Below are 26995 nucleotides of genomic sequence, written 5' to 3' on the forward strand. Positions count from 1 at the left end.
ACTAACAATTAGTGATGGACTTGAATCAAACAACATACAAGTTACAAACCTTGATAGGTTGGCATTGCCTAACATTAATCATTAAGCAAATACTACTATTTACTGTAGTCTAACAAACCTTAGCTAAGCTCAAAGATATAGGGGTCTAGAGTGTTTATCTCTCTAGGGTGATAGCATACACACAAGCTTGGGTAGGTAGCCTCTGATTAGACTGATTGTTAGGAGCGTTCCATCCACCTAGTGCATTCTAAGGGCACTCCCTAATCATTTGTCTTGGCTGACGACATCAGAAACATATTCCTAAACCCACTCAACATTCTTCACAGTGATTCTTTCTGCACTTCTGATGTAACGCTCGTCCTTGTGGTTGGTCCTTTTCAAAATGATTTTGATAAAAATCGACGGGAATTACGGTTCCTTTTAAAATTTCTTTTTCTTTCATGTCAAGATACAAAAAACTCCATGTTATAAATAAAATTCATTTCTTAATTAAAAGATTACAGCAAAAAACATTAAATTTTATAATTAAAGTTTCACATACAAAATATCTTGACTAGACCTTAGTGCTCTTTCCCTTGGGCTGTGCTCGTCCTGACCTGTCATGCTCATCTTGTCCCTGGGAGGGCACACATAAAAATTAAAATGAGTTGATGACTCGTAAGCATTACTTCATACAGTTAAAATATAACAACATAGGTTTTCAGTCATGCAGTTATCATTCCATACATACATATCATACATAACATGCATAGACATTCTTTTTGTTTTAAAGCATTGCGATGTGGGGTTTTTCTTTAAAAATATGCTTTCTTCTTTAAAACTGTCCCCCACACATCGCTGCCTTCATTTCTTAAAGAGTCTTTTCATGCATTCGCTCTTTTACATACATTCATGCCTACATACATTCATGCGTTCATCTTTTCTTATGTACATTCATGCATTCAGTTCATTCATACATACATGCATTCATTCTTAACATGCATACGTTCATTTTTATCACTTTCATTGGCCATAGCACACTGTTACGCCCCGTGTACTGGGGTTAGCGGTCTTTTATACCTGATTCCACCCATGGCCATAAGTTGGGAATCCATTCCGTCAGGGTGCAGCATTGGGTGCACTACCAGTATTACTTACCGGCATTGCAATCTACCCAGTCCAGTCCATTCATTGGTACCATTTCCTTTACAGTCCATGTGGTCGTTACGTATTTTCATACATCATGCATTCAATCTGTTCATTCCTTTTCTATCCTTTCCTTTCCTTTACAATCCATTCTTTTATTTCAGTCCTTATAGTTCTTACGGTTCTTCAGTTCATAAAGTCATTTAAAAGAAATAGCTTTCTTTCTTTTTGTACAAGTCGTTTTAAAAGAAGTTTCTTTAAAAGAAAATATTTTTCTTTCTTTTCATAAAAGTTGTTTTAGAAAGAGTCATTTTTTTTATGAGAGAAAGTAATTTAAAAAAAAAAAAAAAGGTTTTCTTTCCTTTCTTAAAAGTTGTTTTAGAAACAGTCCATTACAATTTTAGTCCTTACAATTCTTAATAGTTCTTACGTGTCTTTTAAAGCTTCATTTTGTTTCCTTTCATGAACATACATACAATATGTACTACTTATAGCATCTATTCACATGCATAAACATACATACTTTGGGTGCGTGAAAAGGGGCTGCCAATGAGGGCTGCTACATACTTATACTTAACAACTTATGTTTCGTTTTCTTTTTCTTTCGTAAACCGTGTCTTCGTGGAGAAAAGTTTCGTTTTCCTTTTAGAGAAAAGCTTTCATTTTCTTCATCGTTTTTATAAAGAAAACTATAGAAGAGTATGAACGCAATACTTGCCTGGACTTCATGTCATACTCATTCCATGCAGTCCATTCGTGTACGTGTCAAATGGCAACCTACATGCATATACATAACCTTACGTTATCATCTGTCTAATGCATAAACAACTATACTAAAATAGAACTATGCCTCACTTAGAACACTCTTCATCCATCCCTGGGCTCTTACGTGTCATTTACTATGTTAAAACCTTCGCGTTCTTATTCCTTAAAGTGAATCCTTGTGATTCACCTTAGGGTTAAGACACTAAGACCTCTGTCTCGTTCTTCTATTTCCACAATCTAATGACGTATGATTCCAACCGACATAGTCATGCATCCAACCTTAGAGTACTTACCCATTACTACATTCACGTATCCTAGCCCATACTAAATCCTTATTCACATCCAGACAAGTTACATGAATTCAAGCCAACTTTGGGGCTAAAACACCATGTAACCATGCTCAAGATAGATTACCCATTACATATAGTAAACCTGTCTGGTACACGTGTCTCACCAGAGACACCTGTATCTTATCCCCTTTTATCACCTAAAAGCAACTTATAATTCCAATAAACGTCAGCTTGTATAAACAAACTCCATACTCCAATATCAACTTACTCAGACCCGGTCGATAGGACTTTTCCTACTTCCCGGCCCTGTACAAGTTCATCCCAACACTTGATAGGAGAGCACTGCATCCACAATGCACCTCTATCATGTCACGTAGCTTAAGACTAATCCCGAGTTACATCACGGAACCCATCAATCTTCCGCTACACTCTCTGATACCTTTCCACCACTTCTATGAACTTTCAGCAATAAGTCAACCACAAGGTGACACCCGTCACCTCGAATTGCAGGCCATATCACCACTGCTTCGGGACACTGTTACACAGTTCCTGCCACTTAACAAGAGGACTGCATCCACAAATGTGCCTCTGTCACATTATGCAGCTCAAGACAAATTCTTGAGTTACAACACGATGCCCATCATGCTTCCTTTGCACTCTCTGATACCTTTTCACCACTTCACACATACTCTTAGTCAAAAGTCAACCACAAGGTGACACCTGTCATCTCGGACTACAGGCCACATCACCACTACTTTGGGACACTGTTACACAGTTCCCGACACTATACCATACACTCCACGCTTCTCTGCTATGCCATCCAACCCTTCATGACATGCCTTCCAGTGTATCACGACATAGCACAGAGTACACTCACGTGAACTCTCTTCCATCCACACTACAATACACATCACTACAATGCATGCCTCACGGTGCATCGCTACACAACATGGAGTACGCACCATGCATACTCCCTTTGTTACATCACTTATTATCACGACGCACATCACACGGTGCGTCGCTACATGATGCAGAGCACACGCCACATGTACTCTCATTCTATGCCACACATCACTACAGCACACGTCACACGGTGTGTCGCTGCACTACACAGAGTATGCTCCACCCGTACTCCCTTTGCACTTCACGCTGCATCACAACTACGGTGTCCATCTCATGCCCATACTCACAGCACAGTCTACAGTACTACACAGTCAAGCCCAACACTTCACAACTACGTAGTGAACTCCACAAATACTAACTACACAGTCTATAGTCCAACTAATCAACCACTATAACCATAAATAACTAGAGATAGAGGATTATACCATCAACAGGATAACATGTGCGTTGCTCGCTGCCCGTCATGATCAAGACGTCAGAAGAGTTGTAGGTGGCGGTTCCACAGCGTACAGTGGCTGTCCACCACGTAGAGTGGCAGTTTGGGCTTAAGAATCGCTAGGCGTGGTCTTGGAAAGGTTCAAGGTGGCCTCGTGGTGGTCAAAGGTGGTGAAGCACGGTGGCATCATGCCATGAACAATGAATCCAATAAGGAGAGAGGGTTCTTGAGGTGGAGGAAGGCTATGGAACTTCATGGGAAGCTAGGGAGAGGTAGAGGAAGATGTGGTGGAGCTGTGGTGGCGAGATGGTGGCCGAGCGGTGGCTCACAGCAGCAGATCGGCCAAAAGAAGTGCAATTCGTGCCTTGGAGAGTGAGGGAGAGTGAGAGCTATACAAAGCTCTGTTGGGCATGAAATTTATTGGGGAAAGTCATGGTGATGAGAGAAACAAGATGGTGGTGGTGAAATGTTGTGGGTAGCCGTGTACGGTGGTGCACAATGGTGCAACCGAACCTATGGTTGTGGAGACGCATCGAAGAAAGAGAGAGAGGTAGAGGAAAATGAGGATATGTGGAGGAAGCCCATGATGTGGTGAAGCCATTGGTGGTGCTTGGTGGACTTTTTGGCCGTGTATGGCGGCGCTAGGTGGAGGAAATGGGTGTAAAACCCATTTTAAGGGTGATGCCATGGAGGGGGGAGGAGGGCACGTGGGGCCTCGTCGGTTGGAGGGAGTGTTGGCCAGAGGGTGGTGGTCAGTTGGTGACCAGTGGTGAAGCCAAAGCTGCCGTATACGACAGCGTGGAGGTGGAAGATGGGTTTTTACCCATTTCGGTCAAGGAGGCCGTGAGAGAGAGAGAGAGAGAGAGAGAGAGAGAGAGAGAGAGAGCATGGGAGCTAGCTGACAGGAGGGAGTGGTGGCTAGCATGAGAGCAGTGGTCGGTGGCTGGAGGTGAGGCCAACAGTGGCCGGTGGCGACTGGGCCGTGGAGATGAAGCTCATGCACGGTGATGAAGAGGGAGCATGTCGGGCATGGATAGAGAGAGAGGAGAGAGAAGAAGAAATGAAAAAGTGAAGAGAAAAGGGTAAGGGCTTGGGTATTTAATCCAAATCTTTCATTTTAGGATCCTCAAAATGATTTAACGATGAGTTTAATCACTGATTTGAAAACGTGTAAGTGTTTTATTTAAACTATAGTTTAAAATAAAACACTGAGAGGAATTAAGATAGAAATATAAACAATATTTCTCCATGATTATTTAAAAGGATGAAGTATCGTTAATTACTCAAAGAGAATAAATCATTTAAATTAATTTTAGAGTTTTCAACGTAAAGTTAAATGTCTTAATATTTTAAAATAACTAAAATATTTAATTTAAGTAATTATCCACAATTATAATATTTTTAGAGCTCATTAAAATATTATAATTGTGTTACTATAAGCTTATCTAATAATACTAGAAATATCTCATATATAAATATTTCTAGAATATTTAAAATATTCGTAAAATTTAAAATATCTATCTTACTTTGAGATCTGCTGGGTAACTTTTGGAACACGCCATCAAGGTACAACATGTAGGATAAGGCTCCACACGTAGATCAAAGCTCGGTACGTAGATCGAGGCTCAGTACGTAGACCAAACCTCAGCACGTAGGATGAGGCTCATACTTAAAGAAGAAGAAAGAAGGAGCGGATATCACATCTTACAAGTAGTAAGTGGGGCTGACATAATACTTTTGCCCTTGTTGGTTCCTTGTATAATTCTCCTTTTGGCATTATTCCCTCCTGCAGAGAAAGAAGAAGCTATTTTTTGCTCTAGGTTAATCTGGGCTGCCACACTTCGTTGTTCTGCTTCTATTATTATGGTCATGTTAACTAACTCTGTTCATACGAAACCTAGCTATGTAACTGCAAATTTGGGGTTGCGGTCCTTCTTGGAATTTCTATGCCTACATCTTTTTGGTGGCAATTAGATGGGGAGCAAACCTTCCCAACTACATGAATTTTGCAGCATATTGTTCGATTGTGAGATTGCCTTGTACCAAAGTGGCAAACTCTTGAGCCTTCTTGGTCTTCATTGATTTAGGAAAGAATCAATCGAATTCCTCTTCGAACCTATCCAAAGTCAAAGTAGCAATATTGCCTAATTCCCTTATCAGAAGTTACCTTTTGGTATCGTACCAAATATTGACTTTTCCCTTTAATAAATTCCCTACATACTGTACTTTCTGCTCTTCCATACAGTTGCTGATCTTGAAAGTCATGTTACGATCTAGTAGCCACTTGTTAGCTTTCATGGGTCCTTTGATTCCCATGAAACTGTGGTATCTGTATATTAGAAATTTCTCATACGAGCAACCTCGGCTATCTTGCCTTTCAACCTACAGGAGTGGCTACTATTGGTTTTGCCTTAGGATTATCTTATGTTGCTACTTCATGTTTTCCATCATGGTTTGCAAAATCACGTCCTCCATCCAAATAGTGTTCCTGATCCTGACGAGCATTGGACCCTTTAGGGTTTCTTTCCCTTCTTTCACGTGCCATTATGCTTCAATCTTCAATTCCTACGAGGCACGTGTATCAAATCCAATTCCTGCCACAAGATTCAAGCCTATCCAATTTAAAGGTTAAAACCTATACTCTGGCACATCATTCCTAAGGACATGTGGGTCTACGTAGAAATATAATTGCTCTAATTCCACCCTATGACACCCCTAATCTCTGCTTGAAATGGAACAAAGAGTTAAAGCGCCGGGGCATGTAACACAAGGTGACATACCCCAGTTCATGACAGTTAATATGCAACGCATCCTAAAATGCATCTTTTAGTATGCAATAATCACAATGGAATAAGGGTAACTAAATAAAACTTATGCCAAAATAAACTAAAACATCCAAATGTCATTCATAACCATCATAACTTCAAATCATAGGGTAACATAATCTTAGTATATATATTCTTGGAAATAAGTCTCCATGGCTAAATTAACTACTTCATGCGTTCTAATGCACGAAGGGTTAGGGCTATAAACATCAAGATGAGGTCTAATATTTTGTCAAGATCTGGCTTCCCTTCAATCAATTGGATCCACTAGTCCATTTGGTCCTTCCTCATCGGTTCTTGAAACAACTTCTATCATTCTGAGTGGGTCTAGAAAGGGTGAGATTTACTTAAAATCTTAGTAAGTGAGATAACCAACGTGATGATGAATAATAAATATGAAATGTGTGCGATGCAGAGAAATCAATATGTCTCCCATCCAAATTCCTCAACATTTTCAGAAAAATTCAGACACACATTTTCTTATAAAGAACACTTTTTCACTTTAACTGCAAAAAACATAACATTTCATCATTTATAGCAAGTCACAATTAATCATATCATTAACATCATAACATGGCAACCTTTTCTAACTTAACCAAAAATCATTTCAACACTTAAAAGCAAAACATAACATGAAACCTAAGATCTAGGACAAGAAAACTTACAATTTTCATATCCCTCGAAAGCTCCCAACACAAGAACACTTAATAACTCCCAAGAACACTCAAGAACACACTTTTCAGATTCACTCTACACTTTCTAAATGAAGGAGGCTCTCAATGCTTAATAGGAGGCTTGGAGAAGTAGTGTGAAGCAAATGTGGCGGTGAGGGAGGTATTTCTAGTAGGCTATGGGGGAATGGACGTTGACCTTGATCCATGGTGATTGGGTGAATTGGGCAGTGGAGAATGATGTTTGAATTCAAGCGTGGTTGCGTCACCTTTTGCTGATGAATTGTGAACCAAACAAAATGATTTTCTTCACTTTCAGGTGTTGCCATGCAAGTAGAGGGTGTAGGTGCTGCCATGGCACATCATTAGAAGAAAAAAAATGAAAATAGCTTATGACATCAAACATAGTAGCCATCGGGTTCAAGGCTAAAATTCTAGACAATTTTGATCATTTCTTGACTCACCCTCTTGTCCTCTCTTCATGGCTGACTTATACAGGTCATGATTCACTATTGGAAAGTTTTTCTAGGTGGTGGAAGGTGGGGAATTGGCGATTATGAAATGATAGCTCAAAGGGAAGAGGAATGGAAAGGTGTTGCCGAGTGGTGGTGGTTTGATGCCATCAGTTTTGTGTTATTTTTCATGCAAAGAAAATTTTGGTCAATTTTCCATAGTGAATCTAAGGGTATCTTGGGGATTGGATGGTGATGGAGGTGGCATGAGGGTGTGGGTCATTTGAGAACAGAAAGACAAACCAAGTTGTAAGGCAATCGGTTTCCATCTAACTAGTGTTTAGGTGTAGTTGGTTCTTGGAACCAATTTTGTCCACCACTAAGTCTACATTGAAATGGGTAATTTGAGATGCTAAAATAGAATAATGACCTTGAGAAAAAGGTACAAAAATCTTGGGCTAGGGCCTGTTCAGTCCAATGCACATAAGAGTACACATGTGTGTCAATTAGTGTGGGTTTAGGATTTTGACATGTCATTACCCGTAATGACATGTATAGAGATTATTCTAATGTTCTAATATGATCTAAAAATGATACAAATAAACAAGTAAATTTCATATCAAAATGGCTAAAAATATTAAGAAGAAAATTAAATTCAAAACATGGTTTAAAAATCACTAATCATGAGTAAGTTTATTAATGTCCTTAACTCAAGTTAGAAACTTAATTATGGACAATTGGGAGTCCTAAGGGGCATAGGGTACTATTTGGGCATGAGGAAAATCATTGGTATTGTGTATGTTGGCTTCATATAGAATTGTGAAAATGCAAGACAAGGCTTTGGGCCTTGTTGGGCTTAAAAAGGCCATGAGTGGGAGTTGCATAGCTTTTGGGCTTTGGGTGTGGGCTGATTGGAGGCCTTAGTTTCAGGTTTTAAGAGGTCATTAGAGGTCTCAAAATCCACAAAAATAGGGCTTGAAAGACTTACCTTATCATAAATGGGTTATAAGTCAAAGCTAACACCAAGTTAGGCCCAAAATGCCTCATGCCTTCTTCACATTTGGGCCAAATTTTTCTAAGGCTATCCCACAAAGGCTTAAACTCTTTTAAGACATGGTTCAAGATTTATAAATCTTAGCCCATAACATTCTAAGGGTTTAAGGGCCGTAAATGTAGCATTAATAGGCTTGCTTACTAAACCACACATACATGACCCTTAAACATAACCACTAATGACGCTAAGTACCATAGTTTAATGGGTAAAACAAATCTAACTAACTCCCTTAATAAATAATAATAATAATAATAAATCTTATGCTAAAAAAATATCAAGGCTAAAATTATAATATAGTATTATAAGCTCATTTCAAGGGAGATTAAGGGTTAATCCTAATAGGTGATTGGGCAGGGTGTTACATAAACCAACTCTTAAATTGGATGGACATATTTTCCGAATTCCTTAGCCTTTCTTCTTGATTTTCTGAGTGAGTTTGAGTTCCTTTAAATTTTTCAGCAAATTGTCCTTACTCAATGGTCTCAAGTGAGGTCCTTCTTAGGCTCAAATAAAAGTCCAGAGCGATCTAATTTTTTCTTTTCTCTGTTCTATGGTCTAAGTGGGGTTTTTCATGATCCACTAAAATGATTGCAAAACACCACAAAAAAATGCAAAGTTTCACATGAATCACTAATGCAAGAGATGTATAGAGCCAAAAGTTGGATGTAACAAGTTGAAGATTTGTGACCTTAAGGGTCCTTGTTTGCGACCTTGAAGTTAAGGATTAGTAGTAAATGAAGTTGTAACGCCCTAATCTTCAATTTTCTAATTTAGGAAAGTTAGCTTTACACTATATTTAGGGTTTCTAGTTTTAGAAGGTAAATTTGGACTTAGCCCAACAAATGGACCCAAGCCTATTAAGACCAAGGGAGGGCGAGCTAGCCCAAGCCCATTAAAGCGCCCACAAGAGTAAGCCTTCTAAGTTAGTACTAAAACCTACTTCAATTATAATTCCTAATCTAAGCACAACTCTTAGTTTAACCACAACTACTAATCTAAACGTAACTCCTAGTTTAATTACAACTCCTAATCTAATCAAAACTCCTAAAGAAATCACATCTCCTAGCCCTAGCTGAAAACCCTAGGATTGACCTAGTCTAAGCCAAAACCAGAAATATCCTAGCCCTAGCTAAAAATGCTATGATTGACCTATTCCAAGTAAAAAACCCAAGCACTAGCTAAAAATGCTATGATTGACCTATTCCAAGTAAAAATCCCAAGCACTAGCTAAAAACCCTAGGATCGTCAACCCTAACACACGGGAGTTAACAGAGTTTAACGACCATCATAATAAGGTTAAGGTAACAAATTATTAATGATGTACGAGGCTAAGGAAGTTAAATGCTTATTCTTGAGGATGAAGTAAACGAATGTTTCTTAGTTCTTTATGCTTAATGTTTTATTTATGCTTGAAGTTAAGTTTTCTAAAGAATGATGATTTTAAATAAAAACCTTATGTTCATATTATGTTTATTGCATAATGTGGTTTTTAATGAGTATTCAACTCATTTAAGTTTTTTAAATATTTTCTCACCCTGGGTGAGGAAGAGTTAGAGGAAGCAGTGGTCGAAGGTGCTATTTAGAAGGTTGACATTAAGAATGAGACTTGAGGCTTAGAGAGAGAATTTATATTTTATTATTAGTGTTAAATAATTTACGTTTCTGCAACGCATAGCAGAAGTTAGACTATTATATTTTAAATAAGTGCTAGTTAACAAGATATTTGTTTAGAGAGGTTTCTTTATGAGATCTTTTATACCTAGTGCAAAGAATGTATGTTTTTAAGGTTAGTAGTATCCAATACCTCTAGCTTTACAAGACTTAAAAGGTCAGGGTGTTACATAAGCAAGGAGGCTTGCCGAGGAAAATGGTGATGTTATGGACTATTAGTGTAGGTTAAGTTTCTTGGTTCATCACTGAGATTGATGTGTATATCAAGTGCTATGTTCCAAGGTAAAGGTGTTATAATGGGATGTTTAGGAGCACATATAGAGATGTATATGAAGTCTTGGGTGTCCATTACAATGTAAATGATGGAGGCCATAAGCCATGAAGTTAAGGTTATGATCTTCTAAATGTATTGAGGGTTAATAAGGTATTGAGGAATCAAATGGAAAATTCATAGATGATTATGACTGCTTTGAAGAGAAGGTCTTGGCATGTCAATGGAAGCTTCATTAAGAAAGTTTTTTAAGTTTATAGTAATTATACAATTAAATAGGAATAGATGTCAATATGTGTTACATGTAGGTGCTAACTCACATAAAAGTGAATTGATTGCATGAGGTGAGTAATTGCATGGAATTCCAGGTAAATATCTATGTTCATACCTTTTATTTTTTTATATAAATGAAAATGTTACTTTAGAAGATAAAAGATGAAAATGCCATTTTAGAAAGTTATGATATGCATATGGAATGATATATGCGATAAATGAATATGATGGATTGTATACTTCTTGATTATTATTACATGTTTATATGGTATTGCTGTGTAATTAATGAAATGAATAGTGGGGAACATGAAATGAATGATGAAGAAATCAAAGGCTCAAAGATATGTTTGAGGAAAAGAAGAATAAGAAAGGAATGGACTGAAATGAACAAATGAATATATGATACTTTTAAGGGTATGTTAGGAAAGTGAGATGATCTCATCTCATCTTAAAACTTCTTATAATTTCATTCTTAAATATCACTCAAAACATAAACACTTTTTAATTTCAAATCTTCAAAATTTTAATCTAATTATTACTTAATCATTGCAAATTTTCTAAACTTTTAAACAAAATATAAAAAACAATACAACTTTTTTAAATTTCAAAATAAAAATTATATTAAAAATTATATTTTAACAATATTTTAACTTTCTAATATTTTTATTTAATTTTTTTTCTCAATTCTTAAAACTCAATAAAATTTAAATTATTTTACTATTATTTATAAAATTTTCAATCTTATCTCATTATTCAAAGACATTAACTATCTTATGAGCAGCCATGGCCAAAAAGAACGGTACTAAATGATAGAGGGTAGAAAAACTGAGTTTACTATTTTCTACATTAATGTTATGTACCAACCAATCAGAATCTAACCAGTGGTACACAAATGTCATGGCGGTTTATTAAATAGTAAATAAATATTTTAAAAATCCTATGGTGCATGCAAAAAATTCAGAAAAATATCTCAAGAAAATAAATACTATTAACTGAAATTATTTCAAAACATTCCTTGACTAATACAGGAAGAAATTTAATTAATCTATTTAAAAGAGAAAAGATTAAAATAATTCAAGAACAATTATTAATAATTCAACAAAATCATTTACATTTTTTCTTTTAAAAAGAGTTACAAATATTAATTTAAAAAAACTGAAACTTAAATTTTGCAATCAACCTTTGTTTTTTATAATTTTTAGGATTTTTAAATATTTAATTAGACCTTATTTGGAATTAGTAAACAAAAGAATTAGAAGTTTTTCAGTCTATTAGTAGTTATATTTTAAAATTTAAAATGATTTTTGAGTTTTTAAAAATATTTTTTATTGATTAATTGTAATGCTACTTATTATCTTCAAAGTTCACATTGTTGGAGACGTGTCTCACTTTCAATCTTCCACTATTCTATCGTTCTTTGTTGATGAGACTCGATGGGGGTTCATTCTTTAAACACTCCGATGCCAAAGTCAGTTAAGGAGGTTATCATTTTTAAATCTCAAAGATTACCTATATATATATATGCTCGTTTGTTATACATATTTCTTCCAAAATTTATCGGAACAGATCAAAACTTACCATTTAAAATAATCTTATCACATCTTTTTGTTTTTATCCTTCCATTAAAGGTAACGTCATGTATGTCTCCTTTTGAATTCCTCTCGACTATTCTTTCATGACTTTTGGGCTCATATACTGGGCTTCTTGATTTTTAATATATTATTGGCCTTTTTTACATACTCTAAGGTACTCTAGTTGGAATGGTCCCTCCACACACCATACACTAATATATTAATTTTGTCTTTTTAATTAAAAAATTCTATTTACAATTCTTAATTAGAGATCCCCATTAGTAATTTTGACCGAAACTTGCGTATTGTGATTTGCTTAAATTATTTTCTCGAAATTAATTATATAAATTGTATTTAAAGGAAGTGACTGTTAGAATAAGAAATTTAGACAGCTGTTGCAGTCTGCAAACATCTATTTAAATATGGAAAATAGAAAACCTATTTAACACAGTTTTTTAACGCACCTAACACATCACTGATATTAATGTTTTTTACATCAGTTACTATAAAAAAAATATATATATATATTATTAATATTTTATTTTTTGAAAAAGTTAGAATGGATCACATTATAGGTGATGTGTTAACCCACCTACTTATATATAACAAAACTGTATAAAAAAATCCTACAGATATAATTTTTACATAATTTTATTTTATATAAGCAACAATTTATGAGAATAACGCTTTTTGTAGAAATATTTTTAATTTAAATATAACTATATAGAATATTATAGAAATAAATAAATTACGTGTATCATTAGATATGACCAATAATACCTATATAATATGAGAAATATTATTTTTACCCAAAAATTGTTTCGAATGTATGTCTCGATTATTTCATTTTTTTTTTAAAACAAAAATTAGTGATTAAAGAAAACTTTTTAGATAATGTTGTATTTTTTTTTTAAATATTTATGATGATTACAAAATGTATAAAAAAAGAAAAAATAAATAAAATAAAATAAAGTGCACGGTTCGGAATGTATTTTCGAGAGATGACTCATATAATATTCTCTGATAATTTAGTTCGCTCTTCTGGTACTCTAGTTCAATGGATCGCATAGATGTCTTCTGGCACCAGGGGATGCTCAATCATGACCCCGGCAGTGGCGTATTCGACAGCGGATTGGACCCGGGATTTCTTGACGTTTTGGAGAAGCATCCAGAGAACCCTGACAGGATCAAGAACATGCTCTCCATCCTCAAGCGAGGCCCCATCTGTCCACACATCTCATGGCATACTGGCAGACCTGCTCTCATACCCGAATTGATTACCTTTCACACTCAAGGTATCTGCGTACTCGTTTTGCTTAAGCTCATTTCAGTCAGTTTTGGAGAATGTGATGAGGTGAATTTTTTGTGAATAGTATTAAAATAATTTGTGAATAATAATGAGATAATTTAAATTAAGTATTTTTTAAGATTTAGAAAATGAGAGAACAAAATGTAGAATAAAAAATATTATAAAATTAAAATATTATTAGAATATAGTTTTGTATTATTATTTTTATTTAGAGATTTGAAAATATTAAATTATTTTTTATTTTTGTTTCAAAGTTAGAGAAAATTGTAACGATTAATTTGAAAATTTTGTATTTAGGAGATGGGAAGAGATAAAAATTTTGAGATAAAATCTATTTCCAAACAAACCCTAAGTTGGTAAATTATTTCTTGTTTGATTGGTATTAAGATAGTGTCACTGAAAGTGCAGCTGGGTTGGTTTTAGCAATTGCTTGTGAATTAATGATGCAGCTGAAAGTAAAAGCTAGGTGATGAGTTAAATTATTAATTGATTATTCAAACTTCAAGGGTAGGTTTCGGATTTTGAATCTCTGTTCTGTTTTTGCTTAGGTGGTTTTGAATTCCCAATTGACTAGAAAGAAAAAGTTTGACAATAGTGGCAAAGATTTCCAATAGGTTCTGATTTATTGGAGTTCTTGCAGATGTGTGACAACCTCCAATTCGCCTTGCATTTCCTATTATTTATAGGCAATCCAATAATTTTTGCTAGAAATCTTGGGACGGGGAATATTTTGATTGTAACAATCTGTGTACTTTAATCCATTATAAAGAATATGGGGTCTCAATAATCGGAGTATGACATGATTTGAAATTCGTTCATTTGCCAGAATACATAAATGAACTCATTGAGGCAGATAGAAATGGAGGGAAGATGCTTTGTGCTGGGACTTTCTTGAAGCCCGGATCCTGGGATGCTGCGGTTCTAGCTGCTGGTACTACAATATCGGCCATGAAGCACATACTTGATGGGCATGGCAACATTGCTTATGCATTGGTTAGGCCTCCAGGTCACCATGCTCAGCCTACTCAAGCTGATGGGTACTGCTTCCTTAACAATGCCGGACTTGCTGTTCAATTGGCATTAGGTTCTGGGTGTCAAAAGGTTGTGGTCATTGACATAGATGTTCATTATGGAAATGGAACAGCAGAGGGGTTTTACAAGTCAAACGATGTTCTCACCATCTCTCTCCACATGAATCATGGCTCCTGGGGTCCGTCTCATCCCCAAAGTGGATCTGTAGATGAGCTTGGTGAAGAAGAAGGATTTGGATTTAATATGAATATACCTTTACCTAATGGCGCTGGTGATAGGGGATATGTGCATGCCATGACAGAGCTGGTCGTTCCAGCTGTTCAAAAGTTTGGGGCTGATATGATAGTTTTGGTTATTGGCCAAGATTCAAGTGCTGTAAGTTTTTCTCTCTTTCTCCCTCTTAATTTCTAATCAAAGTATTTATCTAAGCAAATTATGTGAGAAGGATATCAAGAGTTGAGTGTTATTTGTTCTTTCTACTTGAGATTTGGCATAAGACAACAAATGAATGGCTATTTAGGAGAGGAATTGACCTGAACAATCATCTAGATAGACTTTTTTTTTTAATGAACATGTTGGTTGACTGTTGAAAAGGAAGATCTGAAGTTCTAAAGTGACTAGCATACAGGAGACTGAATATGTATGATGCTTTACAAAAAATTATTGAAGGAGAAGTGAAACCTAAATGAAGAAACCTTTTTCCCTTTCTTTTTTTTTCCTTCACAGTTTTTTTGTAAAAGTTGAACGTAATACAGTGTTAAGGATGATATCCTAACTTCAAAGATCAGTAAGTGGATTACCTTAAAAAAAAAGAAAAGAAGAAGATAAGTAAATGGATTAATTTCTTGTTTCTTTGATCTACATGGTACCACAATTTGCTGGGTTTTTGTAGTAGAGTATTTCTAGAGTCAAGGGTCTGTACCTGGTGGCTCCAAAGTGGAATACTATTGAACTGTATTGTAACTTCCATTTTATTAGCACGTTTTTATGGTATTGCAATGGAAAATATTGAAGGAGAACGAGCTCAGTTTAATAATATAACAAGATTTACCAGTCAGGTCATTAACATATAAGCTATGGATACTAAAGTTTGATAGGTACTTCGGATCAAGGATAAGTTCATTCCTGATCTCTGCTCTGTGACTGGGAAAAGAATTTTGAAAAAAAAAAAAATTAAGTTTTGAGTTATTAACAATTTTTTGATACCATAATGAAAACAGAACAATCTTGCTATTCAGTTGCAGCGAACTCGAGGAAAATAGTGAGATGAATAAGAACTTTCCTTGATTCAATGGGGTTTATTTGGTCCTTATTTTCTTGTGAGTACTGCTACCCCGAGAACCCACCGAATAAGGCAAAAAGACTTTTTTTTTTTTATTCATTTTTTTATATTCTTAAATATTTTTTTAAAAAAAAAAAATTCACAACATCACTAAAAAAACACTTAATCACTAAGTAAAAAAAAGTACATTTGGGACACAAATTCGGGACCCAAATTCAGGTCCCAAAGCATTTCTTTTTTTTTGTTTATCTCTGTTCTTTCATTCAATGAACTAGTGAAGCTGTTATGCAAGAATTTCGACAAATATGACAAAGATGTTGGAATTGGTCACAGAATCAACAAATAGTCTCTGTTCATTTTAATAGAAGTTTCTGTGCTGCCTTGATCTTAAATACTGTAAACAAAAACTGGATGCACAATAAGCAACCATAAACTAGAAGGAGAAGAATAGACTATAAATTGAAGTTAAATAGTATTATCTATTCATTTTTTTTTTTTCTATGTATTTTGTTCAACCCCTTAAAAAAATAGAAAATACATATGGTAAGGGCTCATTACTCCTGAAGAAAAACATTTGGTAAGTGGGTTGTAAATGGTGTAGAACCAAACTAGATATCTTGTTTTTACCAAATGCATGTAATGGGTTGTTTTCCTTGTGAGGAGATATGGACATATTAGTCATTCTGGCATGCTTCTTGATCAACTCAAGGTTATCCCTCGTTTCTTTTGGTAATGCCTTGTGACACCCATGTGCTGTTTCCTTACTTTACCTTGCTATTCCGAGGATGTTATGTGAATTAATTTAATCAAACACTTATAATTTCTACTTATAGTCAGAATTGATTGGAGATGTGTTTTTGTAACTAATTTGGAAAATGAACAAGTTGCATTTGGAAAGATATGTTTACATCCTTCACTTAGAAACAAGAACTTTTGCATAGAAGTCATTTATAGTTGCAAGCAGAATAATATGGTTTAGCCCCTTTTGTATTACCAAACACCATCACTATCATCAACTCAAGAAATTATGTCTTTACGAAGCATTTTGTATTATTTTTATTTATTTTTTTTCACAGTGAAAAAAGCTCAGCTTTAATGTTGGCGTCAAGAGGCGATGTACATCAACTGGCTTCTGGAAACAAAATTTGGAAAATAGAAATGTAATTAACTCAATAATTACACTTTCTCCTTTATGTTTAGAGTTTCTCAACCCTTTGCATTGCTTGTGATATAGTTTGATCCAAATGGAAGGCAATGCTTGACAATGGAGGGTTATCGAGAGATCGGACGAATAGTTCATAACTTGGCAGCTAGGCAAAGTGGTGGCCGCGTTCTTATTGTCCAAGAAGGTGGATATCATGTTACATATTCAGCTTATTGCCTTCATGCAACGCTTGAAGGGGTGCTCAATCTACCAGTTCCTCTGCTGTCAGATCCCATAGCTTATTACCCAGAGGATGAGTCCTTTGCTGTAAAAGTAATCGAATCCAATAAACAGCACCATAAAGATAATTTGCCATTCTTGAAAGGGAGCTTAATCTAGAGATATTTGCTTTGAGATTAACTTCAAACAGGTAATGGTGTAAACCCCCTCTTTACACCGTCTAATAAGCAACTGCCACATTGTGGTTCATAAACAAAAAAGATACAAGCCATTTGCTTGTATGTTGGATCGTATATTTGTTTCCATGGAATCATGACATGGGAATTGCTTATGGGATGTAGTAAACACCCTCTTTACACCGTAACCGACCTCTAGCGTCTCTAATTTGCTTTACATTCTATGCTTAGAACTCGTCTTCCTGTTGTAAATCTGTATACAACCCGTGTCCAAAGAACAACTACAAAGATAATTATTCATGTTACTTGTTTTGAATCTTGATTTAACAATAATTATGTATTGATTATGTATTCATGCTGATTTTTTGAGTATACCAAAAAAGAAAATTTAAAACATCTGGGTAGGCCGTAGCAAAAATCCGGCCCAAAATTTGGTAGCTCTACTAGAATATTTCGCTTTTTGGGAAGTGCTACATTGAAACTTTAGATCTTTATTTTGTAATAAAAGTAACTTTATAACTTCACATACCATATCAAATCATGTCAGTTAATAAATTTATTTTTGTGAAATTCTGTGTAAAACACTTCTCCTTTTCAAATTGATACAATATATACGATATATTCTTTTATGATTAGGACGAATATAGACACAACACGAGGATTCTAATATTTTCCGTAATTATCTAACGCATATTTTGTTGGATATAAAATGAATTGGGTTCAGCCATTGGGAGTCTATCACCAAGAGGGGACATGGCGAATTGGCTCACACACCTAAAAATAAAAAACAACAATAAGTAAGTATGATTCGATTATGCCAAATAAGGAAAGAGATCTCCATAAAGGTAGAGAATCTCTTTAGAATGAATTGGGTTCAGCCCATTGGGAGTCTATCACCAAGAGGGGACAGGGCAAATTGACTCACACACATAATAGGAAAAGACAATATAAAGTAAATGTGACTCGATTATGCCAAATAAGAAAAGAGGCCTCTATAAAGGCTGAGAATCTCTTTAGAATTTAGACATAAACTTCACTATGCTTCTTTTTTTCATTGTATTGAGATATAAGTGAAACCATGAAAGGTTGTACAAATCATCAAATATAGTGGATTTCACTCTCAAACAACTCGTAAATGTAGGCCATTATACCGAATAACGTAAATCTTTGTATTTCTCTTTATTTACATTTTATATGCTTTATTTATTGTTTATTTCAACTATGAGCATTAGAACACCATATCGATACCCACACCATCTTGGACTTTTCGACTATATTGTTGGGCTCTGGCCATGCTGAAAAAATGCATCGAACATGTTTTTTAAAACTATGAGAGAAATAGATAAAATGTAGACCCAACACTAATTTCTGAAAATGTTTATGATAGGGATCCTCTTCCCTAATACTATGAGAAGAAAATGAAATTTCTTAAATAGAGTAATGCTACTTGTAACATTACTAGCATATACAAGCGATCCAATCCTAACTATTGATTAGGTTCTTACTTCCCTAACCCAAGAGTGCAAAGGAAGAGGATGTGGAAATTACCAATCAAACTGGAAGAACCATATTGCAGGGCCCTTTTTCTTGGATACAGCTTCAATCTGCATCCAAGTAGACAACTTCATGTGGACTATAATGAGGAGAGCCGAGAGAGATATATACATAACAACATGTGTACTCCAAAACTCTCAATAATTATCTATAAAAAACATTTCCTAAAATTATAAAAATCATGTGAACCCACATTGATTTCAGAGAAGTGTTTGTAATAGATAATTGTTAGGATCTTGTTATCTTATAGCATGAGAAGATCGAGTTCGACTTTTCTTAAAATGAGATTTCTCGAATAGGGTAATATTCCTTGTTTGACAATGTTTTCACTGTCCCAGCATGAAGTATAGAGGAAGTGGATAGATTCCTACCAACCAACCATACTAGAAGAGCAGATTGCGGTGCCCTTTCTCAAATGCAACTTCTAAATGTATATGTATAGAACTATATGGACGAGCCCATAGCCAATTTATTAGATCAATTGCCTTTTTTATTTTTCATGTTTGCATTGCGTATATAATATATTATTATAAGAATAATGCTAGATACAGTTTTAATATATGCAACTCTCACGTACTCTTTTTGAAAAAGAGTAGAGTCTGATGCAGCCAATCACGTTAGTAGAGTGCACAAGAGAGTACACAAAAGTGACCGCATATAAAGTTTTTTATTATTAAAAATATTTTTTTTATGTGGATCCTAGATTTTTTAAAGGGAATTTGCGTACTCTAAAACTACAAATATAATTTCTTATATTAGAAATAGGTTTTTGTTGGAATTTCTCACTCTCTCTTTTTGTATTCTTAATTTTATTTTAATGTAACTTGATTACATTTTGTGAGTCCATAATTATAAAAAATTAAAAATCTTGCATAACATATGGACTATTAAGAAAATAGCAGGTAGACACTACACTAATTTTAGAAAACTTCTTGAGATAGATAATCCTAGGGATCCTAAACTTTGAAAAGATCATGAGAAAGACTTTTAAGTTTTCTTAAAACGAAACTTAAATTAATGCTACTTGTTACACTAGCAACATAACATTCTTATCCACACTGGCATGTAGTGGGAGTTATGGTTTAATCTTTGAATTTCATTCTTTTTTTACAAATACATATCAGCCACGTCATCGTTGTTATGTGGATGTATGCTAGGGATAAGAGATTTAAATATACTAGAGTTTTTATCGACCTAGCATGAGAGAGAGATGGACAAGGAAAGTGAAGCTCACAAAATTTATGACTATCCAAATAAATTTATCATATAGTATCAAAATACTGAAAATTTTGAACCATTTAGAATTTTTGAGTTTTGCCACAACCTAAAACATCAAGATTTTGATTGATTTAAAAGGGCTTGAGAATCAAATGAATGGGTGGCACACCCACCACTATTGTTGAGTGAGAACCTTGCAATGTTGCAACAATTTTGGCAAAACAAACATGATTGATTCAAGGATTCATAATGTTAAGGATAATTTTGAGTATTGCAATGGGAAATGACGCGTTTGTATGTAAGGAGCTGTGTGTATGAAGAAGATGCAGTGCAGGAGTGTGTAGAGGCATAGACGACAAATTTCAAGACAGGTTAGTAGTTAATGTGTCATGCGGCTTGCCGTTTAGATTGTAATAGGGATTTAAGTTGTGTGACATCGTTGTGGGTTTGAGGGTTACTTGTAACAAAAGACTTAAGTAGTGCGACGTTGTTATGGCTTCAAGTGATGTAATGAGTAACAATACAGTGTGGTTGTAATGTTTTTCAACTATAAAAACAAACTGGAATGAATGAAGGGGCATGCGAAAGTTTACACTCAGTTTTAATTCTCTCTGGTTCTCTTCGTCTTCCTTCCTTTTCTATCTTTGTTTCCTTCCTCATTCTTGGAGAGTTAACATTCTCAAGCAGTAACAGTAGGGGCCCATTATAGTTGGTATCCAGAGCCATGGCTAAAGGGACGAGATCCTATGCACAAGTGGTGGATTTTTTAAATCATCTTCGGCAGCAACAAGATCGACAGTAGAAGCAGCTTAAAGACACAATTGTTGTTCTGGTTAAGTAGCAAGAAATAACAAGAATTGAAAGAGAGACCCAGGAGAAAAGATTTGCAGAAGTTATTCAGTAGATTTCAAGAATTTTAGTGAATAGGTCAATGGTTCATAAAGATGTTGGCAGAAATCATAACGGTAATGTTAAGTTGCATGAAGGCAATGATGAAACATAATATCGAGACTCAATTGACAGTGGGGTCTTTAAGAACATAAAGATTGAATTTCCAAGATTTTCTAGTGGGAATCCTATAAGTTGGGTGCATAAAGCTAAGCAATACTTTTTGTATCATCAAGTGCCACTAGGACAAAGAATTTTTTTTGCTTCTTTTTACATGGAAGAATAAACCTTGGTTTGGTTTCATAATTCAAGTGAGGTAGGTTTTTTTTGTTCTTGGGAAGATTTTGTCCAAGCTTTACAAGTAAGGTTTGAATTGTCAGTTTATGATAATCCAATGGAGGCTTTTAAAAGATTAAAACAGTTGGGCACGGTAGCAGCTTATAAGTCAGAGTTTGATTTGATTTCCAACAGATTCAAAGGAATTTCTGAAAAACATAGGTTAAGCTGCTTTATAAGTGGCTTGAAGGATGAAGTCAGGTTTACAATAAAGTGTTTAATCCCAATGATGCGTTTCGGTTGGCCAAGATTCAAGAACAGAATATTTGAAGTACAAGAAAAGCTTGGAAGACTAGTTCTCATGATCAAGAATCCAGTGTGCAAAAATCAGTGCAAGCTCCTTCCATTTTAGGAACTCCTCCTAGCGGGCAGGCTATTTTTAAGGCACCTTATAAAAATATTTCAGAGGCTCAGATGCAAGAGAGAATGAAAAATGATCTTTGTTATTTTTGTGAGGAAAAGTATTACTAGGGCATAAGTGTGCCAAGCCGAGGTTATATGTTTGTATAGCTCATTATTGTATCTATTAGATGAAAAAAAAATGGGATGGACTCATAATGAAGATAGAAAGGACCAAACTCCAAATAGAGACCGAGATAAGATAACATTTTAAAAAATTTTACTTATCATCCCCTACACTATATACTAACATGTGATTTATCATTTTTATACTTTTATTTAAACACACATATATTTATGTGTAAATCTATGTGTTTAAATAAAAAGATAAAAATAACAAATTACATATTAATATGTGATATGAGAATGATAAGTAACATTTTTCTAAAATTTTATATTGAGGTGTAAGACACACATTAGCTATTGAAAATTTGGAGTGGAAGAAGTCATTAAAATAGCGTGTGATGCACTTGAAGACATGAAAATAGGGTGGCATGCGAGACTTTCACATGCTTGTTTGAAAATCGTTGTACTCCTCTTATTGCCTAGATCGGCAACCTAGGAAATCAAGAATCCGTTAGGGTGGTGCTACCAACACTTGGTGTCACGTGACGTTCCACGTTATAGAATAAAATAAACGATATAACTGGCGCAGCATAGATTAATCATATAGAAGTGACTATATAATAAATATTTTAATAAATTATTACGATAATAAATATTATGCATTTAAATAGGATGAGATAAGTTGAGTCAGTGTCAGTGGATGTTTGGAAGTAAGCATCTCATCTTATCTCATTTTATTTGTTTTTAAATATTATTAAAATATAAATATTTTTAAACTAATTATTAAATTTTTTCTAATTAATTATTATAATTTTTTCAAACTTTCAAGTAAAAAATAAAAAAATAATTTAATTTTTTTAAATTTAAAAAAAAAATTATATCTAATAATATTTTAATTTTATAATATTTTTATTTAATTTTTTCTCTTTATTTTTTAAAACTTCATAAAATATTATAATTTAAATTATTTTACTACTATTTAAAAATAATTTTATTAATTATTCTGATTCTCCAAGCATTTTCTTAGAACTCGTTTGAGAAATAAGAAATTATAAAAATTTTATAAATATTAATAAAATAGTTTATGAATAATAATTGAATATTTTTCAGATTTTGAAAAGCAGTTCTTCTATAGTCAACTGGAGGAAGGAACCTTTGGGAAATCGACTGATGTGATATTATGCCACGACAGTTGATATATTTAAAAAAAAAAAATACAACGAAACGGAGACATTAGATGAGGGAGAAGACATTCCAAGCATTTCAAAACCAAACTAGAGAGGGAGTGGCCGTCGTTGTGGGTGGGTGACCGAATCTTCGTCTGCATGTGTGGCCGTCGTTGTGGGTAGGGGACTGAATCCTAATAGCGTCATCCATTTTTTCGACTCGACAGTACCCAACAACACCCCATAAGGATGCTTATCCATAACCATCGACTCCTCCTCCTTCATCCTCTAAAGTATGTTGTTTGCTTCCTCTATCTTATCTTGCTTGCAATAACCCTTAATTAACAAGGTGTAAGTCACCGCAGTCCTCGAAATCCTCCTTTCAGACATCAACCTCAACACCCCTTCTACTCCTTCCACATCTCCCAAACTAACACAACCATCAATCAAGCAATTATAAGTCACAACATTCATTTTGAAAACAGGAGAAAATTCACTATTATTAATGCTCAAAAGCAGCAGCAAGTGTTACACTTTGAAAAGATCATCCCCTCATATCTCAAGTTTGTCTCCAGTTTTCGACTAAAGGAGAAATACATGCATAAAGAGGAGTTTACATAATTTATTGGATATTTAATACCCTCTCCCTTGAGCTCTCAAGTTGGAACTAGAAATTGAAAGGATTTTTTTTTATTCTATATTTTCTAATGCCAAGCCATTGAAGCTGCTAACTCGAGGATTTAATGGTGGTTATATGCTGCTAAATATTCTTTATTTCCAAGCACGCATATAGAGACTTAATTATAAGAGAACATCAATTACCATGCAATAAAAAAAATCTTGCTTTTATGGCAATTCTGGTCGGTGATGAAGTCAAAATCAAAGATGACATAACGGCACTCATCGGCAGAGGATCGTAGGGGGAGGCGGAGCTTTCGACTTTGAAAGGAGATGCACAGAATTGAAGGGGGAAGCAGAGGATCGAAAGGAGAGGCAGAGATTTCAACTTCAAGATTTGTGGAGAAAAGTGAGTTTCGTTGGGTTGCTGGAAAAGTTGTAGGGGGGAGTGGCTTCATGCAAAAGACGAAGAGGGAGTGGCAGTCGCCATCTGTGGCTTTGTGGAGATGAAGACTTCTGCCTTCGTGGGGATGGGGGCTTCGTGGGGGAGGGGCCTCCGCCTTGAGGGTGGAGAGGGTTTCGTGGGTGGAGTTTAGAGAAGACTACGGAATGCCATGTTTTGAGAGGCTGTGAAAAAATGACATCGGTTTTTATTTACCACGTAGGACATGATTCCCCACAGTTCTTCAACGGCGGTTGCAAATAGTTTTTTTATTTAAAAAATGAGAGAAAAAAGTTAAATAAAATGATATTTATTTCCAAACAAGCGCTTAATTCACCTGTAGTGGGATAAGTAGAGTGCTCCCTGTCTCTCTTACCGGTGTTTTGAAAATGAGCCTTCAGGCGTACGCATCTAAGCCGAGTCCAACCCAACTCTCTCAACCTCCCAAAGGACCCAAACCAGCGCCACTACCAGACCCAACGCAGCCTTCATTCTCTAACACTAATCACCGTGTCTCTCTCAAACAGAGCAACAAACCCATAGACCCTACCGTCTCGTGGACCTCTTCCATAGCCCGGCGCTGCCGGAATGGCCAACTAGCCGAGGCAGCGGCAGAGTTTTCACGCATGAGACTAGCTGGGTTCGAACCCAACCACATTACATTTCTAACGCTTCTTTCTGGTTGTGTTGATTTCCCTGCGGGAAGTGTGAGCTTCGGTGCTTCAATTCATGGCTATGTTCGGAAACTCGGATTGGATACGAACCATGTGATGGTTGGTACTGCGCTTGTTAATATGTACGCAAAATGTGGGCGCGTGGATCTTGCTAGAATTGCTTTTGATGAGATGGTCGTGAAGAACTCCATTTCCTGGAATACAATGGTCAATGGGTATATGAGGAATGGGCAAATTGAGGACGCGATCCAGTTGTTTGATCAAATGCCTAAAAGGGATGCGGTTTCTTGGACCGCTTTGATCGGTGGGTTTGTCAAGGAAGAGCGTTTTGAGGAAGCATTGGTATGGTTTCGAGAAATGTTGCTCTCTGGTGTAGAACCGGATTACGTCACCATTATTGCAGTTCTTTCAGCGTGCGCAAATTTAGGAACGCTAACTTTGGGGTTTTGGATGAACCGATTTGTTATGAAGCAGGAATTTAGGTATAATATTAGGATAAATAACTCATTCATAGACATGTATTCAAGATGTGGTTGTATAGAATTTGCTCGTCAAGTCTTTGAGAAAATGCAGTGGCGAACCGTGGTATCGTGGAATTCAATCATTGTAGGTTTTGCTGTTAATGGCCATGCAGAAGAAGCTCTGGAGTATTTCAGTTTGATGCAGAAAGAAGGGTTTAAGCCAGATGGAGTCACCTTCACGGGAGCTCTTACTGCATGTAGCCATGCCGGATTAGTTGGTGAGGGACTCCAATTCTTTGCAGACATGAAGATAGTGCATGGAATTACCCCCCGGATTGAGCACTACGGTTGCATAGTGGATCTTTATAGCCGTGCAGGGAGGTTGGAAGATGCATTGAATGTGATAGAAAACATGCCCATGAAGCCAAATGAAGTTGTGTTGGGGTCATTGTTGGCTGCCTGTAGTACTCAGGGGAATGTCGATTTGGCTGAAAGGTTATCTGATTATCTTTTGGAGTTTGACCCTGGTGGTGATTCCAATTATGTGCTGCTTGCAAACATATATGCAGCAGTTGGTAAGTGGAGTGGTGCAGGCATAATTAGGAGGAAAATGAAGGCGCGTGGGATACAAAAGAAACCGGGATTTAGTTCAGTCGAGATTGGTTGTAGCATTCACGAGTTTGTGGCTGGTGACAAATCCCACGCTGAAACCGATTGTCTTTACTCAATGTTAGAGCTTCTGTCTCTTGAGCTGAAACTATGTGGTTATGTTCCTGAAACCATTGAAAAGGAATCTTGTGAAGATGATTGAAGTATCAAAAAGAAAACTTTTGTTGGGGGAATTGAGAATGCAACATGTCTTGGAACTACTGATAAAGCTAAAGAAAGCGATTTTGAACATAACATTTCTGCTTCATGGGGACATTTTGATACCTTGTGTAACTTAAAAATCAATACTAAGAGATTTATTCATGAAATTAGTCATTATACGAGCAGTGAACATTGGCATCATGGTTCTAGAACTGCTTGACAAGTTCTCAACTCCGTATGTGGGGGGGGGGGGGGGGGGGGGGGGGGGGGGGGGGGGCGACAGTAATTGAGTCAAATAAAATTAGAGTTAAAAGTAGAATAAAATATTATTAGAGTCTAATTTTTTAATATTATTTTTATTTTGTGATTTGAAAATATTGAATTGTTTACTGTATTTAATGTGGGAGTTTAAAAAAATTATAATAATTAGGTAAGATGAGATGAGATTGTTTGTGAAAACAAACAAGGTAAAGCGAGCTTTACTATTCATCATCGGGGAACAGTAATTGAGTGGTCGCATTTGTTTACACAAATAAAATTAGAGTTAAAAGTAGAATAAAATATTATTAGAGTCTAATTTTTTAATATTATTTTTATTTTGTGATTTGAAAATATTGAATTGTTTACTGTATTTAATGTGGGAGTTTAAAAAAATTATAATAATTAGGTAAGATGAGATGAGATTGTTTGTGAAAACAAACAAGGTAAAGTGAGCTTTACTATTCATCATCTCTACACACCATACTTGTTTTTATTTTTTATTTTTTATTTCTTGTTTTATTCTTATTAAACTAATTAAATCATTTTACTCATCATTCATACATTATGCATTTGATAAGAGAAAGAAAATGATGTGTGGTGTATAGTATGAAG

The 26995-nt window shown here is 35.3% G+C and overlaps 2 protein-coding genes across 3 annotated transcripts; both read left to right on the forward strand.

The window, feature by feature from the left end:
- The first annotated feature begins 13283 nt into the window (after positions 1-13283).
- Positions 13284-17806, forward strand: LOC122295150 (histone deacetylase 8). Of its 2 annotated transcripts, XM_043104217.1 has the most exons (4): positions 13284-13602; positions 14443-15023; positions 17165-17477; positions 17698-17806. In XM_043104217.1, exons 1-3 carry the CDS (start codon positions 13365-13367, stop codon positions 17471-17473), a joined length of 1128 nt encoding a protein of 375 aa, XP_042960151.1. In that variant the 5' UTR covers positions 13284-13364; the 3' UTR covers positions 17474-17477; positions 17698-17806. The 2 variants fall into 2 exon arrangements, with proteins under 2 accessions (XP_042960151.1, XP_042960150.1); XM_043104216.1 differs by having other exon boundaries at positions 17165-17720.
- Positions 17807-24445: 6639 nt separating this feature from the next.
- LOC122293298 (pentatricopeptide repeat-containing protein At1g05750, chloroplastic) lies at positions 24446-26307 on the forward strand. The gene has a single exon (XM_043101830.1). It carries the CDS (start codon positions 24567-24569, stop codon positions 26121-26123), a length of 1557 nt encoding a protein of 518 aa, XP_042957764.1. The 5' UTR covers positions 24446-24566; the 3' UTR covers positions 26124-26307.
- Positions 26308-26995: the final 688 nt, after the last annotated feature.

The sequence above is a fragment of the Carya illinoinensis genome, chromosome 14 (genome assembly GCF_018687715.1).
Source record: "Carya illinoinensis cultivar Pawnee chromosome 14, C.illinoinensisPawnee_v1, whole genome shotgun sequence".
Lineage (NCBI taxonomy): Eukaryota > Viridiplantae > Streptophyta > Magnoliopsida > Fagales > Juglandaceae > Carya > Carya illinoinensis.